We start from the raw sequence: 18,943 nt of genomic DNA, 5'->3' as shown, positions 1-18,943 counted from the left end.
AATGTGATATGTACCATAAAAGAGGTAGTGTTTGTGTGATATTATACAGATACCTTCTACTTAATAATATCATGGAAAGTACCAAATATTTACCAACTGACCTGCTCACTGAGGCCAGACTTTTCTTCCTGCTAATCTGGAAAACATGCATGCAAGTACTCATTTAACAGACAGTCACTGAATGACTGTTTACCAGGCACCGTGCCAGGTTCTGGAAACAGACGTAAAAAAAACATAGTCTGTGCTCTGGTGGAGCTCACAGGGCAATGAAAATAAAGTCAATAGCCAGAGTATCAAACTTGGGAAATTGTGGTGAGGTAGAAATCCTGCTTGTCGGGCAGAGTGAACCTGTGCCTGGCTGGAGTATGAATGGCCCAAGGGACTGAAAGTTGTTGAACTGATTTGTTAAAATGTTGGTCAACAGGAAATCAGGTGTCTGAGCCTTAACCTCTTAAGCACATGACCTGGGAGACTTTCCCTACCAGTTCTTCTCCACGTAGAACAGTAGAAGTTTAAATCTCACATAGAGATTCATCTGCTTGGTCGGCCCTGAGAAACACAGGAAGAGCCTTTGTCTGGCGCCATTCCCGTAAGGGGGACACAGGGCCGGTGAAGAAGGGGATTGGCATGTGGAGCAGCTGCGGCAGCCATCTCTCCTAAGTGCCTCACGCCTTCCGCAACCTGGGGCCAAGCACAGGCGGCCAGACGTTTCCACAATGACCTCCTCTGTGCTCTGCTGTAGAAATTAAAGGCCAGTTAAGTCTTTAATGTAACAAAGCACCACACTCCCCAACCTTCTTTTTTCTATCCTGACTGATTTCTCCACTCCTCACCCAAGCTCATTGGCTTTATTCCCACAGGAGTCAATGCCAGCTAAACAGATGCTCCCTGGCAGCCAGCTCTCAGGCAGCGTTATGTCCCTCATGGTGAGTGATGGGCTGGCCAGGCCTGTGGAGCAGTGAGAGGGCACTGTTTGCCAGGTGCCACTTCCCCATGACTCGCCCTGTTGTCGAGCCTGTAAGGACTGAAACTTTCCTGAACGTATTTCCTTATTTGTTATCCTCAACCCAGGCCCTATTTAAGTGGTCATGGACATAACGTTCAGTGGTCATGTTATTAGGGGAAGTGGAGTTCTTGGGGTGCCTCAGGGAAAAGAATTTCCCCACTGGAGGATGGGATTTTGTGGAAAGCTTTATTGATGAGGTAAAATTAAGGGGTTTGGGTGAGGATTTAAAAAAGAAAAAAAAAAGCGCTAGCCGGTTTGGCTCAGTGGATAAAATTAAGGGGGTTTCCCTCCAAAGTCCCATCTCTATGTCCTGCCATGGAAAAAGTCCAATCTTGTCTTTGGCAGGGCTAGGATCAAGGCCACTGCCCAGACTTTCTGTCCCATATTAAATTACAGTCCAGCCTGACTGGTTTGGCTCGGTGGTCAGAGCGTTGGCCGGCAGACAGAAGGGTCGTGGGTTCAGTTCTGGTCAAGGGCATGTGCCACAGTTGCAAGGCTCAATCTGCTTGTGCAGGAGGTAACCAATGGAAAAAATATCCTCAGGTAAGGATTAACAACAACAACAAAATTAGAGTTCAGTCCAGCATCTGACCAGCTTAGCTTGTCTTCCCAGCTGCAGTTCATGGCATGTGGGGTCCGCAGGGCCACGGGCCATGCAGCTGCTTAAGGCCAGATGGTAGGTTAGCACACAGGCGAGTGCTGGTCACAGAGCAAATGAGAAACAGGAGTGCAAGAGCAAGAGAGCACAGAGAGGCAACTCTCTTTGTCTGGGGATTTTAACCTTCCAGGATTTCATGGGCTTCCATTAGGGTCCACCCTCCCAGCCAATGATCTTTTTCCCAGGCTAGACTGACAGGCAAGCACCTTTCCTAAGTCACCCCAACTTAACTGCGAATGTGCCCATCTCCCCCTTTGTTCGATCCCTTCCCCCAGTGATCTGCAGGGAATGGACTGGTTGTTTACTGGGGAGAGTGAAGCTGTAGCTTCCTGGTGAGGCTGCGCAGATGACCATGCTTATAATGTCTCCCCCCCACACCTTTGCTCTCTTTCTATTATTAATATTAATAAACTAGCTAATTATGATAACAATCATATATATTAGGGAGGTAGGGAACCAATCCCAAAGGCCCTAAGAGTAGGATCCATGCCCTGTTTTTAGTAAAGGACATTCATAGACTATACAGTGATACCTCATTTCATTCATTCATTCATTCATTCATTCATTCATTCATATGCATTTATTGAACACTTATACTAGAGGCTCAGTGCATAAAATTCGTGCATCGGGGCGGTCCCTCAGCCCAGCCTGCACCCTCTCCAATCTGGGACCCCTCCGGGATGTCCGGCTGCCGGTGTAGGCCCGATTCCGCTCACCTGCCTACCTGCCTGATCACCCCTAACCACTCTGCCTGCCTGCCTGATGCCCCAGCTGCTCCCCTGCTTGCCTGATTGCCCCTAACCGCCTCTGCCTCAACTCCCACCACCGTGCCTTTGTCTGGAGGGACGTCTGGTCTAATTAGCATATTACCCTTTTATTAGTATAGATACCTGTGAAGAACAGAGTGTTTATGGAACTCATAACTAATGGAAATTTAAAAATAAGGTTAGGAGATGAAATCTTCCAGAAAGTTTTTAGGTTTTTACATTCTGGTACATTATCCTTTGACTACTGGGCTGAACACTAATCAAAGAGCCCTACCCATGAAGGGGAGAAGGAATCTAAAATTTTTACTTGTGAACTTTATTTTTACCTAATTAGCTACCAAGTTCAATGAATAAGTAGCCTTTCCTGGTTCAGTAAGACCTGAAGGAATTAATAGAAAAGAAATACCATATTACATTCTTTTCCTGGCAGAACTTAGGCCAGTAATAACTCAAGGTTTTCAAACCTTCTGCCTTCCTCTCAGTTTATCAGCAACACCCCATCCCATCTCCTCAGCTTCGGCTGCTGGAGGGTGTCAGGTATCTGGTTTCACTGTCAAACTGATTTCCTTCCTGAGCCATTCAGGTCTCCTGCACGCTGCAGGAGCCCCGGCTTTTCTTGCTTACCTTTCCTGCTTGCCGACAGGAAGCCACAGAGCCTACTTCCTGAATGTTTCTGCACTAGGGATGGAAGGTCCCACAGACTTCCCCGGAAAAGCCCAATCAGTGCTTTTGCAACTCTAACCAAACAAGTTCCCTATAGGAATTCCCTTTGACCTTGCGGCTTAGAGGAGATAGAAAGCAGAGGCTGGGTTTACAAACTTATTTCGAAGGAAGGGCAGGTCCCAAAGAAAACCAGGTACATTGGGTGACCGGAAAGCTTTCAAGGTCAAGATTTCCTGCACAAATTAAGATGGTAGGCAGATCTGTATTTATTGGGAGAGTTTATATTTATGTTGTGGGGTTACTTGGAGTGTCTTGGAGGAAGCTGATGGAGAGTATGGGCTTGCTAAGGCCTCTCCCCACACCAGCGGCTCAGAGCTTTAGGGTGGTTCAGTCTTGTCAAGCCAAAATCCTGCTCACACAGATTTGACTGTTGCTGTGTCTACTTTTCTTTTCCCTGAGACCTGACTCAGAGGGTTGTCATAAAAACCCTCAGCCTTTCTAGACTTCTAGATTGCTCAGGTATCCTTCTAGCTTCCACGGAACAAGTTTCAGATGTTAATTCTGGATCAAGATTAGTTCTTTGTGGTCACAGACATAGAATATCTGATTGTCTTGCTTTTTTTGTGAAGTGATCTTTAGCTGAAATATTTTCCTTTGTAGTTCTTAACTAGCCCAGCATTCCACCGCACCACTGTTGATGTCATCTATGATGTCATGAGGGTGATAGCCGTCAGCATTGCAGCCGGCAGACTGGGCATTCCTCAGGATCTCTTTTAATGTTTCCAGAGAGTTCCCTAGCTAAAGATTGGTGCTGCATCTGTTGGGCAATGTTGATAACCTCATCAAGAGTGATATTTATTTACACTGTGCTTAATGGGTGTTTTTTGTTTTTTGGGTTTTTTTTTTTTTTTTGCTTCTTTCTGTCTCTTGGTGGTTCTTTGAGGGCTTTGATGATGAGGGCAAAGGCAGAAGGTAGGTACTACCTCAATCTGAGCCAATCTGTTCTGAATGCTCAGTTTCACTGTGATTCTCAGATCCTTCCAATCCCTGGCTGCTTTGGCGATGTCATCACCAACCTTTTTAAAAAATATTTTTAAAATTGATTTTAGAGAGAGAGGGGAAGGGAGACAAATAGATAGAAACATCAATGAGAGAGAAACATCATTGATTGGCTGCCTCCTACATGCCCCCTAGTGGGGATGAAGCCCGAAACCCAGGCATGTGCCCTGACCAGGAATCGAACTGTGACCTCCTGGTTCAGAGGTCGATACTCAATCACTGAGCCAAACCCACCGGGATCATCACCAACCTTTTTAGGAGACAGACCCAGGGGTCCAATCTTGGGGGTAAGGGCAGATGTGGCACCAACTTCCTTGCCAGTGCTCCTCAGGTATATGACTTTGGTTTCATTGGGGTCAAACTTTGGCAGCATGGTGGAGGCGGCTGGTTTGGATGAACCCAGATTTGGGATGACTGAAGAAAGTTGTACCTTGCCGAAAGCTGAAAGTATCTTGCTTTTCTTATTGGTTTGGTTGCAAGTGCCAAGAACCCAGCTTGAACTAGCAGAGATAGAAAATGGAATCTACTGACTCATGGAATCCAAGGAAAGGCTAAAAAACTAAATCATGGAATGGGCAAGGATGGAGCCGTCTCAATGAAAATCAAGAACTCAGACACTGGCAGGATCTCTCCCTCTGCTTTTTGCCTCTTATCTCTGGTTCTTTCTGTGGGTGGCTTTATTCACTTTCACTACAGATGTGAACGTCATGCCTATGGCAGCATCTAAGTTTTATATCTTACAACTTTTTAAAAGAGAGACTGGGAGAAACAGAGAGAAGGGTGGTGGGGAAGGGGACTGATTCTATTTCTAAATTTGAGACCAAAAAAGTCCAGAGATCTACTAGGCTTGACCAGTCAATGTAGCTGGATCAGTCAACTGTGGCCGGTGGAAGGAGTGAAATAACGCCAGACCAGTACTGGGGCCCATCACTGAGTATGTAGAGGGCCATGTTTCTACAGAAGGGGGAATCATTGTGAGCTGGACCGCTACCCCAAGAGCTGTTAGTTACACCTGCAGCCTCCCCCACCCCCTCTGGGCCTGATTGGAAACTGATTATGGTCCTATGGAGTTTCTCCAGAATGTTCAAGGTATACTTCTTAATATTTTAGATATTTTTATTTTGCTGAATCTATTTTGTCTTTACTGAATAATTGACTTATAAAATTATAGTGCTAGAAATAAGCAAAATTCAGTGATTTCTTTTTCCTCAGCTGATACAAGAACCCCTTAGAGGTTACTTCACATGGCTTTAAGGGGGTGGGGGCGCGTAAAGGGGACTAGGCTAGCCCTAGTCAGTTTGGCTCAGTGGATAAAGAGTCAGCCTGTGGACTGAAGGGTCCCAAGTTTGATTCCGGTCAAGGGCACATGCCCAGGTTTCAGGCTCGATTCCCAGTAGAGGGCATGCAGGAGGCAGCCAGTCAATGATTCTCTCTCATCATTGATGTTTCTATCTCTCCCTCTCCCTTCCTCTCTGAAATCAATTAAAAAAAGGGGAGGGGGGCTAGGCTGTGAATTCCCCACCCTGGTGCTAACCAGAGAATCACTGCTTTCCCCTATTTTACATATGTGGCTTTCACACAAGTTATAATTTGAGAAAAGATTCTGAGGCAAAAAAAAAAAAAAAAGAAGACAAAGAAGAAAAAGACCTACTAGTTCAACCACCAGAGAGTAACAGACTCTTGCAAGAAGCATATGTATTTTATCTGCTAGCAGAAATAGCTCTACTAAAATTTAAAACCAGCACCTAGGCTTTCACTTCAGGCCTCTTTTAAGATAACATCTTTGTGGGGGAAGTCAGTGGTGTGGCTGGTCCTCATGAGTGTCTACTTTGTTGTTCAAATCAGTTTTTTCAGAGCCAGCAGTAGGCATTTACCAGTATAACAAGAACAGGGTCTTGGCCTGCCTCTTGGGTACCAATACAGATATCTTCATGTCAAAGAGAAGATGCACTGAGACTTAGTTTAGTGGTTGGCTCCCCAGATTAGACTTAAAAGGAGCAAAGGCCTAAAGCCATTGTAACCCTCAACCTGTGGATCAGAATAAGCCCACTCAGCTGTGAATCTGTGATCTTTCTCTTAGATGCCATTTAATAGGTCTCTGTCAGCATGCAGACATGGTATTGACATGACAAAGGACAATGCAATTAAAATGTTTTGTCAGTGATTTCTTTTTTAGTTTTTTTTTTTTTTTTTTTTTTTTGATTACAGAGAGGAAGGGAGAGGGAGAGAGAGATAGAAACAATGATGAGAGAGAATCACTCATTGTCTGCCTTCTGCATGCCCTCTACTGGGAATTGAGCCTGAAACCTGGGCATGTGCCCTGACCTGAATCGAACCGTGACCTCCTGGTTCATAGGTCGACATTCAACTACTGAGCCATGCTGGCTGGGCGTCATTGAAGGCACACTTATCCGTCTTTTAAGTTATATGACTCTGGGCAGAAAAGTAAATATCCTCAGCTACCACTTTCCTGGAATGACTTCAGGATCCATGATGAAGGCAGTCTAGCCTCCCAGTTCCTTGACCATCCCCATGGCAATGATTGTCCTTCTCTGTGCTGCTACAAAAATGCCACACAGTGAAGCTGTATCCTGGAACTTATTGCACAAAATTGCCCTGCCCTTGAAATCTTTGTTTTGTTTTGTTAATCCTCCCCGAGGATATTTTTTCCCCCATTTATTTTTAGATAGAGTGGGAGGGAGAGAGACAGAGAGAAACATCAGTGTGAAAGAGATACATTGATTGGTTGCCTCCCACACGTGCCTGCAACCAAGGTACATGCCCTTGACTGGAATCAAACCTGGGACCCTTCAGTCTGCAAGCCTATGCTCTAACCACTGAGCAAACAGGCTAGTGCTGCCCTTGAAATCTTGAACTCTGAAAGTCTACTTTCTGCTTAACACCCCAAATCTCTGCACTCCTCCATTCCCATTAAACTTACATTGAGGTGCATCAAGTTCTCTCCTTACTCTTTGTCCTCTCCGTTTATCAGCTCTCCTTAATATCTTTTATCCGGTGCAGATTCCACAATCAGTCACTTCAAATGCACTCTCACCACCATCCTCACTTCCTGGTGATCACTGTATTTCCTCTGACTAATTCCAGTCCTAGGTTAGCCTATATTGGTTTCCTCCACTCATCCCGCAGGCCTGCTGCGCACTTCTGGAGGAAATCACATAGCCTTGCTGATTGATTCAATGACACAATTATGATTTCCAGGCTTATTGAGTCCTTGGTGTCATTGTTCTTTCCAGTCTCCCACAGGGGTCCTTTCTGGAAGCCTCCTCCATTCTCCCCATTCCCTTCACTCTCAGCAGATAAACCGCCTATCTATAATAACAGTGGTTGGCAAACTGCGGCTCTTTGGCCCCTTGAGTGTGGCTCTTCCACAAAATACCACGGCCTGGGCGAGTCTATTTTAAAGAAGTGGCATTAGAAGAAGTTTAAGTTTAAAAAATTTGGCTCTCAAAAGAAATTTCAATCGTTGTACTGTTGATATTTGGCTCTGTTGACTAATGAGTTTGCCGACCACTGTATAATAATAAAAGCGTAATATGCAAATTGACCAAACAGCCGAACAGCAGGACTACCGTCCAGATGACCACGCTATGACATGCACTAGCGCCAGACCCACCATTGCCCCAAGATCACCCCACAGAGGGAGGCCCAGGCCACCAGCAGGCGGGGTGATCAATCAGGGGGCTCTGTGGAACCAGGGAGCTGGGGGGGGGGCGTGGCAGGGGACATGGGCAGCACCAAGGCAAGGCAGGTGCGAGCAGGGGGCAGGGCCGGGACGGTGAAGCCAGCAGCCAGGGGAAGGAAGGCCTACCCTTGCACAAATTCTGTGCATCGGGCCTCTAGTAATGAATAAAGGGGCATTTATTTAGATTTTGGGCTCCTTCAACTTCCTTCTTCCCCACCTTCACATTCCCTAGGTCTGTGCCTATTTGTAGGTATGTATTCCTTCCTCCTCACAATCAGAGCAGGAAGTGGCCTCTTCCTCTCCTCCGGAACCTTGCTGCATCATTCACACCCCTCCCCTTGTATCTGTTTCTCCTTCACTCACCCCACACCTCCGCCAACAAGTGTCCTGCCATCCTAAAACACCCTCCTTCTCTATTCCCCTTCCTCTCCAGCTACCCTTTCTCCTCCCCCACTGCTGGTTTTATGCTCTCTGAGGTCTTCTCAGTTCACTGCCATCTGACTTTTAACCCCACCACTCTACAGCTTCTGTTCTCAAAGGTTATCAAAGCCTGGTAATTATTAAATGAAATGGGCTTCTTCGTCCTCAGCTGAACAGTTGTACAGCATTTGATCTAACTGACCACCTGTCTTAAAATTCTCTCATCCCTGGATTCCCAATTTTCTCTGCCCTCTGGTCACATGTCCTAGGATCATTATTTTATTGCCCATTTCACTTCACTTGTTCCTTTAATGTTGATATATCACATCCTCTGCCCTGGGTACTCCCTTCTCTTCTCTCATTGTATGCTCTTTGGTAGTGTAGAAATAATATATTCTTTGGAGTATGGTGCAATGGGTTCAAATCCCATTTTCATGAGTTATCAGCGCTATGATCTTGAGCAAGGTTTCCCATATGGGAAATGGGGCCAATAATATCAAATTTAATGGCTGGGTATGAAGAGTAAAGAAGACAGGCATATAAAGTGTCTCTTTCAATAACTGACAAAAATTGCCAGTTAGTACATTTTTAATCTCTTCTTTCCCTTCCGTGCCATCTCCTCACTCCCTTTCACTCCCTTTCCTGCCAAATAACTTCTTGTAGTTCACTTGTAAGCCCAGGATTTGGAGTCAGCATTGAGTTCAGATTCTTGTTCTGACAGTTAGCAGCTTTGTGACCCTGGGTTTTTTGTTGTTCTGAACCTTGGTTTCCATGTGTGTAACATGAGAAAGATAGTTTCTCACAGGATTAATGTGTGTGTGAGTGTGTGTGTGTGTATGTGAGTGTGTGTGTGTGTGAGAGAGAGAGAGAGAGAATAAATGGAAAGATGTGGTGAAGTCCTTATCACAGTTCCTGGTGTGTAGTCAGTGCTCAGTAGATGGTAGTTATTATGTCTCACTCACACCTATGGCTATACCTATCACACATACATACTCTCCAACATGTACCTCCCACCTCGCTCCCATCTCTTGTGCTCTAGACATGTATTTTGCCAACTGGCTTTTTTTATGTTTTACCAAGAGCTCAGACTATTATCCAAAACCAAACTATTTCTTTTCCCCAATACTTGCTCTTCACGTATTCCCTTTCTCAGTTAAAGTATCATCATCAGCCAGTCATTCAGGCATGACTCTTTGGAGCCTCTCTTTTTGTCACTGCCCACATCCTGTCATTCCCCTCTGATTTGTTTCTGGAATTCGTGCTTTCCTAACTATGCTGCTTCGATTTAGGCTCCCATCTTCTCTCACTGGAATTGTTGCCTCGTCTCCTCATTGGTTTCTTCAGATCTGGATGCTCCTCTTTCTACCCCATGTTCTCCTCTGTGTCCGGAGTGACTTTTCTAAGATGCGGGTCTCACAGTTTCTCTCTCCTGTTTCAAAGCTCCAGGCTTTCCTGCTGAAGATCTTAAGCCCTAAGTCTAAGTGCTGGTAGGTCTGGTGCTGACCTATTTCTCCACCCTCATTGCCTGCCACTGATGGCTCTGCCCACAGAGTAATTTATTAACTGGCTATTCCTCCAAGATACCATATGCCGGCACAGCTTTTTCTTTCTTTCTTTTTTTTTTTTTAGTCACCTGTCCCTAGGATGCCTTCTCCTCTTTGTGGCCTGGCAAACAACCTTAACAAGCCAGCCAAATATTTCCTTCCCTTTTGACCCTTCTGTGCATGAATAGCATTTTTAACATTTCTCCGTTGCTGCAGCAATCACTGTGTCATAGTTGTTTATGTGCCTGTAAGCGCTGGGTTTGGCACAGTTCCTGGCTGTGTTGGTTGATTTGAATCAATGAATTCATGAAAGGACAGAGTCTCCAGGGATCTTCGGAGAAAGAATCTAATAGGTTGGAATTTATAAGAGGTAAGTGTGCATCAAGAAGATCAATTTTAGAAGAACAAAGATGGAAGAGATTGATTTAACAGCAGAATGTATTAAAAATTACTGAGAGGTTTTGGTTGACAGCATTGTGTGAGTCAACAATGTGAGGTGGGGTAACAAAAAATAAGAAAATGAAGAAAAAGGAGAAGAATGTGAAATTTTTTAGATAAGGAAGCTGAGTGTCTGGTTTTACACTAGGGAATTGTGGTTGTTTCTAGGTATTGTGGTTTTAGAGGGACTTAGGCCAGAATAGCAATAATTCTTGAAAGCATTTCAAAAAGACTTGTTGAAAATATCAAGATAGACAAACTATTGGCTAACACAAAAAAGAAGATATAGGGAGAAAGCACAAAAGGCAAAATGAGAAATGATGATGGAGAAGTAACCAATGAAACAAAAAAAATTATCAGAGTATTTTTAGGTCTATGCAAATGCATTTTAAAATATTGATGAAATGAATCATTTTTGGGGAAATACTTATTAAAATTGCTAGAGACAAAATTTAAAACAGGCCAATTTTTGTAGAAGAAATAAGTAAGTTATTAAGGAACTGTTCCTCAAATAAGGAACCGGGCCCAGATTATTTTATAAGGGAATTCTATCAAACCTCCACATATCAGCGAGTCCCAAAGCTTTATAATTATTTCAGAGTATTGAAAATGTACAGAAACTTCCTACTTCATATGAAGCAAAGGTAATATTGATATCTAAATATGACAAAGACAGTACAAAAAGAAAACTACAAACTAATATTTATGAGTACCTATGAAGAAGTATCATATATAGTACTAATAAATATTTTATTAACAATAGAATCCAACACCATAGTAAAAATATAATTTACTATGATCTGGTGAGTTTAATTCCAAGAATTAAAGGTAGGTTCATTATTAGGAAATCCATTAATATCATGTAGTACCAGACTAATAGGTTTCAGGGAAAATAATCATAAGAGATTATCTCCATAAATGCTAACAAACTTTCAGAATTCAACATCCACTCCTCATAAAAACACTCAAGAAAATAAGACTTGCCGAAACCGGTTTGGCTCAGTGGATAGAGCGTCGGCCTGCGGACTCAAGGGTCCCAGGTTCGATTCCGGTCAAGGGCATGTACCTTGGTTGCGGGCACATCCCCAGTAGGGGGTGTGCAAGAGGCAGCTGGTCGATGTTTCTAGCTCTCTGTCCCTCTCTCTTCCTCTCTGTAAAAAATCAATAAAATATATTAAAAAAAAGAAAAAAGAAAATAAGACTTGATGAATACTTTCTTAATATGAGAAAAATATATATAGTTCTAATGCCAGTAACTTACTAATTGGGAAGCACTACAACAAAAAAAAAAAACCTATTTCTTTTTACAGTTGATGTGATAGTAATCCTGGAAACCACAAACGTTTATAATAAAGAGCTAATATGCAAATGGTCATCATGCCTTCACATCATAATGGCTCAGACACTCAACGCTGGGGAGAGAGAAATGGGGACCAGCCAGGCTGTGGCCCGGGAGAGGAATAAGCTGCTCACCCTCGGTCCCGGGCGCCAGCAGATGGGGCTGCCGCCCAGGAGAGGGACAAGCCACATGCTCCGCGGTCCCAGGTGCCTGCGGCTGAGGCCCAGGCAAAGCTACCCACCCACAGTCCCCTGTGGCTGCAGCTGGCCCGGGTGAAGCCAGCCCAAGTCCTGGGTGCCTGCAGCCGGTCAGAGGGAGGGAAGCCCGGGCCCGACCAGCCGGAGGAAAGAATCCTGGGTGTGGGGCGAGGCAGAGGAGGTTAGGGGCGATCAGGCCAGCAGGGGAGCAGTTAGGGACGATCAGGCAGGCAGGCAAGTGGTTAGGAACCAGCCGTTCCAGATTGCGAGAGGCAGCTGGACATCCCCCAAGGGGTCCTGAATTGGAGATGGTGCAGGCCGGGCTGAGAGACACCCCCTCCTCTGCCCTGTGCACAAGTTCCATGCACTGGGCCTCTAGTCACTGATAAAACTCAAACAATTAAAGATAAAGTAACAGGTTGTAAAATTAATATACTGAAGTAGCTTTCATATACACAAAAAGTAACCAATTGGAAAACATCCTATATAATAAAAGCCCAGCGACCAAAACAGTGGAACAACCAGAGATCAGAACACCACAGCCCTTCGCCCCGGCTGGCCCCGCCTCCCTGAGAGTGGTTAGCGGTGATCAGGCAGGCAGGCAGAGTGGTTAGGGGTGATCAGGCAGGCAGGCGAGTAGTTAGGGGCAATCAGGCAGGCAGAGGCAGTTAGGTGCAATCAGGTGAGTGGTTAGGGGCGATCAGGCAGGCAGAGGGCTTAGGGGCAACTAGGCAGGCAGGCAGAGTGGTTAGCTACAATCAGGCTGGCAGGCGAGTGGTTAGGGGCGATCAGGCAGGCAGGCAAGTGAGTGGTTAGGAGTGATTAGGCAGGCAGGCAGAGTGGTTAGGGGCGATCAGGTAGGTGAGTGGTTAGGGGTGATTAGGTAGGCAGGCAAGCAGTCAGGGGCAATCAGGCAGGCAGGCGAGTGATTAGGGGCAATCAGGAAGGCAGGCAGAGTCAGTTAGGGGTGATCAGGCAGGCAGAGTGGTTAGGGGCGATCAGGCAGGCAGGCAGAGGCAGTTAGGGATGATCAGGCAGGCAGACAAGCAGTTAGGAGCCAGCAGTCCCAGATTGCAAGAGGGATGTCCAACTGCCAGTTTAGACTCGATCTGCAGGGATCCCTGTGGGATTGGGCCTAAACGGGCAGTCAGACATCCCCCGAATGGTTCTGGATTGGGAGAGGGTGCAGGCTGGGCTGAGGGACCCCCCACCGTTCACGAATTTCATGCACCGGACCTCTAGTAATGGTAATAAAGATCAGAGCAGAAATAAAGAAAACGTCAGGCAAACCCAAATTGAAGGATACTGAATATTTGGCCATATTCTTCAACATTGTGAAGAAGGGCATGAAGGGCAAAGATTGGAAGAGACTAAAGAGACATGACAGCTAAATGCAGTGTGAGATCTTGGATTGGATACTGACCCCCCCAAAATTAAAAGACATTAGTGGGACAATTAGTGACATTTGAATAAGGTCTGTAGATTAGTTGGTAGTCTTGTGTCAGTGTTAATTTCCTGTTTTGATCATTGTACTGGGTTGTGTAAGATGTAAATATTTGGGGAAGGCATATAAGGGAAGTCTTTGTGATGTTTTGACACTTTTATGTGACAAAATTATTTCAAAATGAACAATTAATAAAATAAAAAATAATACTGTGGATTTTGGCCCAGCTGGTGTGGCTTAGTGGTTGAGCATCAACCAATGAACCAGGAGGTCACAGTTCGATTCCAGGTCAGGGCACATGCCTGTGTTGCAGGCTTGATCTCCAGTAGGGGGCATGCAGGAAGCAGCTGATCAATGATTCTCTCTCATCATTGATATTTCTCTCTCTCCCCCTCTCCCTTCCTCTCTGAAATCAATAAAAATATATTTCAAAAATACTTAGGCCTCTAGACGGTTTGGCTCAGTGGATAGAGCATCGACCTGTGGACTCAAGGGCCCCGGGTTCGATCCCGGTAAGGAGCATGTGCCCCGGTGGCAGGCTGGAACCCCAGTGGGTTTCAATACTGGGTCTACTATGTCCTAGCTGTGGGGACATTGGAGAAGTTACATAATCTCTCTGAACCTCATCCATCCATTGGAGATGATACTGACCCTTCTGTGCTTTTTCATGATTGAATTAAATGATGGTATGATGAAAACAGTAATGACCACTTAGTAAGCATCAATTGTGCGGCAGCCCTGTTCCAGGTATATTCATTAGCTGTATAAAACACAAATGATGTTTAGTTCATGGTAGGTACTCAATAAATATTCCCTCCTTCCCACCTCTTGCTGATCACAGTGATTCCTCTAGTTTGTCAGTAGCTGATTGATTGTTGCCTTAGTACTGTCTTCCAAAGGACTTTATTTATTCCCACTAATCAACTTAGAGAAAATAAGGAAGATTTAATTTAAGCCCAGGGAGCTGCCAATGAGTAATTGCCAACATCACTTTATTAAGGAAGTACTTGGGGCTTAGAAGTCAACGGAACTTTAATCAAATTATAATTTAATACTTTAGCCCTTAAACTTAATTTTTAGGTTCAGGGTCTTGGGCTTCTACAGAAACCAGACAGAGTGCTGCCTGTACTATGACATTGTTCATGTGCTACTTTGATATTTAGTGCCCATCTTCAGACCAAATAATCAGAATAAACACCTGCATACAAGCTCTGTGTAAGGGACAAGCGGAACATGTAAGGTCATCCAAGGGTTTGGATGAGCTGTATGTCCCTACCTGGGCCTAACAGGCGTCTGAGGATACTGGACCCTAGCTTTGTCGGAAAATAAATGAAAGTGTCCCCTCTCCCCCAACCTTTCCTTAGTTTTCAGGAACACTGCTTACCATAGCCTTTCTTTGGTAAGTTTGTGCAGGTTTTAGGTGCCTAGATCCTCTTTGACAATATAAAGCACGGATTAAAACTAACTTTGTAGCAATCCCAGGATTATAGGCTCAGGAGAATAAATCTTAGGTTCAGTATGAGATGATTTCAGTTAAGTCTCATTGTGAAAACAGCAGCTAGGGAAAGGCAGTTCTGAGCTTGGTTTACTGTTTATTCCTGATCCCCGAGATCAATTCTTATGACTATCACAGCCCATTGTGCGTACGGGACATGAGTTCCTGGGAAGCAGGATGGGTTGCTGGTGGCAGTGATTACACCAAAAACTGGCTGTGGTTGTGGGTCTGGACCTCATCCAGGCAAAACTCAAGAAAAACAGGAGTTGTAGTCCTTGACACACTTGTCTCCTTATCTGTGTGTACACTGCCATCCTCGTCAGAGGTTAGCTGATCCTTGGAGACTAACATAAAACTAGGGAATTTTAAAACGTGCTGTATGCCTGACCATCTTACTTCTTTCTTTCCTTAAAAGCTCCTCCTCCCTCTGGGTGTGACGCATTGCCCACCGTAGCTCAACCTCAGATTCGGCCTTGGATGTGCAGGGCGGAGGTTAAGAATAACAGGCAACCTTCCCCTTATTTCCACCTTTCATTTTTCAGCAGCAACTGCAGGCGTACGTGGCCTGGGTGAACGCGCAGCTGAGGAGGAGCCCAGCAGTGAAGCCCGTACAGGACCTGCGACAGGACCTTCGGGATGGGGTGATCCTGGCTCATCTCATCGAGATTGTTGGTCAGTTGGCCCTGGACTCTGATGCTAACATAAACCAGAACTTGACCTTCTTTATCCTTCATATGCCTTTCAGAACAGATGGCTTCTTCTTTAAAACGTATGGCATTGAGCGTCAGCCCATGGACTGAAGGGTCCACGACTCCCTTCAAGGGCACATATCTCAGTTGCATGCTTGTTCCCCGGGCCTGTTCGGCACATACAGGAGGCAACCAATCGATGTGTCTCTCTCACATCGATGTTTCTCTCTGTCTCTCCCTCTCCCTTCCACTCTCTCTAAAAATCAATGGAAAAATATCCTTGGATGAGGATTAACAAAGTAAATAAATCAATAAATATATATTTGTAAATAAAATCTATGGCACTGAAAGTAGAGAAGACAGAATACTTTCCCAAAGTTAATTCATTTATTTATTAGTCAATAAACACTGTGTGCCAGGTACTGTGTTATGCTTTGGGAATATGATAATAAACACAGTCTAAGCTCTCAAGAGCTCCCCTCCCCCCAGTCTAGTTGGAAAGACTGGAAAGTGATGGGGCACATGGCAGGGGGATCACCAAGCCCAGTTCTGGAGATTCAGTAGTAGCTTGTCAGAAGAATCGATGTCTGAACCGAGGCTGGAAAAGGAGGTAGTAGCCAGGCAGATACTGACTACCATATGCTCCATGAAAGGGCTGGTCCTTTTGGAGCCCTGGAGTTGTTGATACTCACTCTTGTAGATGGTGCCATAACCTTATTTTCATAGCATTTGTATGTAGCTCTGTTATTATTTTATTTCCATTCACTGAATGGTAATTGCTCAGCTATCTCTCCTGTGTACACTGAGCTCTTTAAGAGCAGGTACAGCATTTTTTTTCCCCTGTACTTTTGGTTCCACAACTCCTACCCAAGTGCCTGACACATGACAGGTACTCAAACGCTGATTGTTATATTAGTCAGCTGACCTCACTGAGAGTCCTGGAGGGATGCAGGGGTCGCAGTGGTGGAGAAGCCCAGTTTGCTAGAGGCAGCCTCTCCCTCATTGGCACAGTTCAGAGACTCATCAGAGTATTCATTGATAATGATGGTAACAATGGTAATAGTAGTAGCAGCTGCCATTTGTTGAATACTTTCTATCTTGTTTAATTTCACTTAATCATCAACCCTTGAGAAACAGCTAATATTATCCCCATTTTGAGGAAACAAGCTTAAAAAAGAGGATTTATAAAAATAAATAAATTCATTGAGCAATAAGAATATATCAAGCATTGTGCTAAGCATGCTACTTTGATGGATGTATGACATGGGCATGATATGAGTGCCCTATCTTATTTTATGAGATTTAAAAAGGCTAAGCAGCTTTACAAGATCACATAACTGTATGTGTCAGAGCAGTGGTACAAACCTAGATCTGCTTTCATTCCAAGCTCATTCTAAACATTTAATTTTTCACTTATTTCAATAGATTATACTTGAAATATAATCAGATAAAAAACCCAGAAGGTACAAAAGGGTATAAAGTCAAAAGCCTTTTTTTCCACCTCTGTCCCTCTGCCAGCTACCTGTTTTTTCTGGGGCAATCAGTGTAAGCAGTTTTTTGCATTTCTTTCCAGAGATATTCTGTATATATACAAGCAGTTTGAATATGTGTTCATTTTTCCAAAACCCAAGTATTTTTGTGGCATTCCGTTGTGACTTTGCCTTCTAGAAAAGTTCACTGAATTCACTCCCTTTCCCCATTCCTTATTTAATCAGCCCTCCTCAGGCTTTGGATCCCACTACTCCACTAAAACTTGTATGGTATTTATATATAATCTTACTCTTTACATCAAATATTCCCTTTCTCTGTATCTGGCTAGATGAGACTTTGATATTATTTCTTCTTATAACTTCATATATTTTCTGTCTTCTAACAGCAGGAGAAAAGCTGAGTGGGGTACAGCTGAGTCCTAGAAACCAACAGGAGATGAAGAATAATGTGGAGAAGGTGCTACAGTTTGTGGCCTCCAAAAAGATTCGTATGCACCAGACTTCAGCTAAAGGTCAGCGCCTCTTCACGTTCTTGGTGGACGAGTACACTCATCTTTGGCTGGCAATTGCTCAGTGTGTAGTCAAGGGATCCAATTGACAGGAGGAAGATTAGCCCCATGACTTCATGTCATTTTCCCGGAAAGAAACTTATTGGGACAGAGTGATTATCAAAATTTGACTACTTTGGAAACCTGGATGAAGATAGAAGTTCTCTATTCATTTTAATTGAATAAAGGTTTGCTTGACTGTGTGTAGGACAATTAATAGAGAAGAAATTACAAAATTGGGACATTAGTTTTAGAATTTCTCGTTTAAGTAATAAAAATGAGGATAGCTTATGTTTTTGAAGTTCCTATGGTTTCATGACCAATAATTATTTCATATCATAATAGCCTACATTTTTTTCCATCCAGTTTTCCAGATGGAAAATATTTTCTAGCATATTTTTTTTTTTTACATCACAGAATATTCCTGGTAAGATGGAGGGGCTCTGTGACCTCAGCACATGCCCTCTCCTGTAGCCACGTGGCCAGAAGGGGACACTTCTCAGTCCCCTTGAGCCCAGGCTGCAAGGAGGAAAGGGTGTAGGTGTCTTCAGAAAGCACAGGCCCCAGCCCTAACCGGTTTGGCTCAGTGGATAGAGCGTCAGCCTGGGGACTGAAAGGTCCTGGGTTCGATTCCGGTCAGGGGCATGTACCTTGGTTGCGGGCACATCCCCAGAAGGAGGTGTGCAGGAGGCAGCTGATCGATGTTTCTCTCTCATCGATGTTTCTAACTCTCTATCCCTTTCGCTCTCCCTTCCTCTCTGTAAAAAATCAATAAAATATATTGGAGAAAAAAAAAAAAAGAAAGAAAAGAAAAGAAAGCACAGGCCCCAGTCCTCTCGCCATTTCTCTAGAACTGACTGTAATCCGGTTCTGTTTCAGCCTCAGTTTCTGGGCCTGGTTACCTGTGAGAATGGGGGAAGAGGAGGCACTCCTGTCATGTTTTTATTACTGATGTTCACTGTGTTGGGGTCATTCAGGAAGGGTAGATGCTAACCATTGAGAGCACCCTGTAGAAGGTATCAATCAATCCTTTCAAAACCTTGCATATCTAAAAGGCTATGCAACTAAAAAAAAAAAAATAGAATTTTACCAATTTCCTTACATTAACTTTCACCAGACCTATCACATTTTTTTCTGCCTGCATTCCTTTTTCTTTTCTAGGGCAAACTTAGAATGCGATAATCTCTTTCATCTGGTCCCCATTAGGAGTGGGCTTGGGGATCTGGCCCATTAAAGTCAACTATTTTTAGGGAACACTGCCACGCAGGACCTCATAGTCTTTTACCTGGCTTCCTGATTAGTCCCACTGCATTGATGTTTGTCCTCCCATCTGCTCTCCACGTTGCCGCCAGAATGAGCTTACCATGAGTACATATGCTCACGCAGTCCTCTGCCTCGGAGGGTCCTTAGGATAAAATCCGCAGTCCTTCCTATGGCTTATCGTGCCCTTCCTGACCTGACCTCTGCTGGACTCCTTTCAGCT

General features: G+C 44.4%; 1 protein-coding gene and 1 pseudogene across 8 annotated transcripts in view; one reads left to right on the top strand and one right to left on the bottom strand.

The window, feature by feature from the left end:
* The window catches only part of DIXDC1 (DIX domain containing 1), a gene marked incomplete at its 3' end in the record, with an annotated part of 67,032 nt that overhangs the window by 11,967 nt on the left and 36,122 nt on the right, over positions 1 to 18,943 (top strand). For 4 of the 7 annotated variants that reach the window (XM_079788757.1, XM_079788759.1, XM_079788758.1 and 1 more), the window contains 2 exons: positions 15,276 to 15,405; positions 17,299 to 17,424. In XM_079788757.1, the coding sequence (XP_079644883.1) occupies positions 15,276 to 15,405; positions 17,299 to 17,424 (256 nt within the window). Of the gene's footprint in view, positions 1 to 860; positions 927 to 7,929; positions 10,191 to 15,275; positions 15,406 to 17,298; positions 17,425 to 18,943 lie in introns of those variants that run through there. The other 3 variants (XM_079788756.1, XM_079788761.1, XM_079788760.1) reach the window with 3 other exon arrangements.
* Positions 864 to 5,274, bottom strand: LOC307109826 (large ribosomal subunit protein uL11-like; annotated as a pseudogene). The gene is made up of 2 exons: positions 4,404 to 5,274; positions 864 to 4,170 (listed from the first exon to the last, which is right to left on the bottom strand). The product of its transcript is annotated as a large ribosomal subunit protein uL11-like (transcript).

This window comes from Cnephaeus nilssonii (genome assembly GCF_951640355.1).
Source record: "Cnephaeus nilssonii genome assembly, chromosome: 13".
Lineage (NCBI taxonomy): Eukaryota > Metazoa > Chordata > Mammalia > Chiroptera > Vespertilionidae > Cnephaeus > Cnephaeus nilssonii.
Note: the sequence above shows the minus strand (reverse complement) of the source record. Positions and strands in the feature narration are given on the sequence as shown.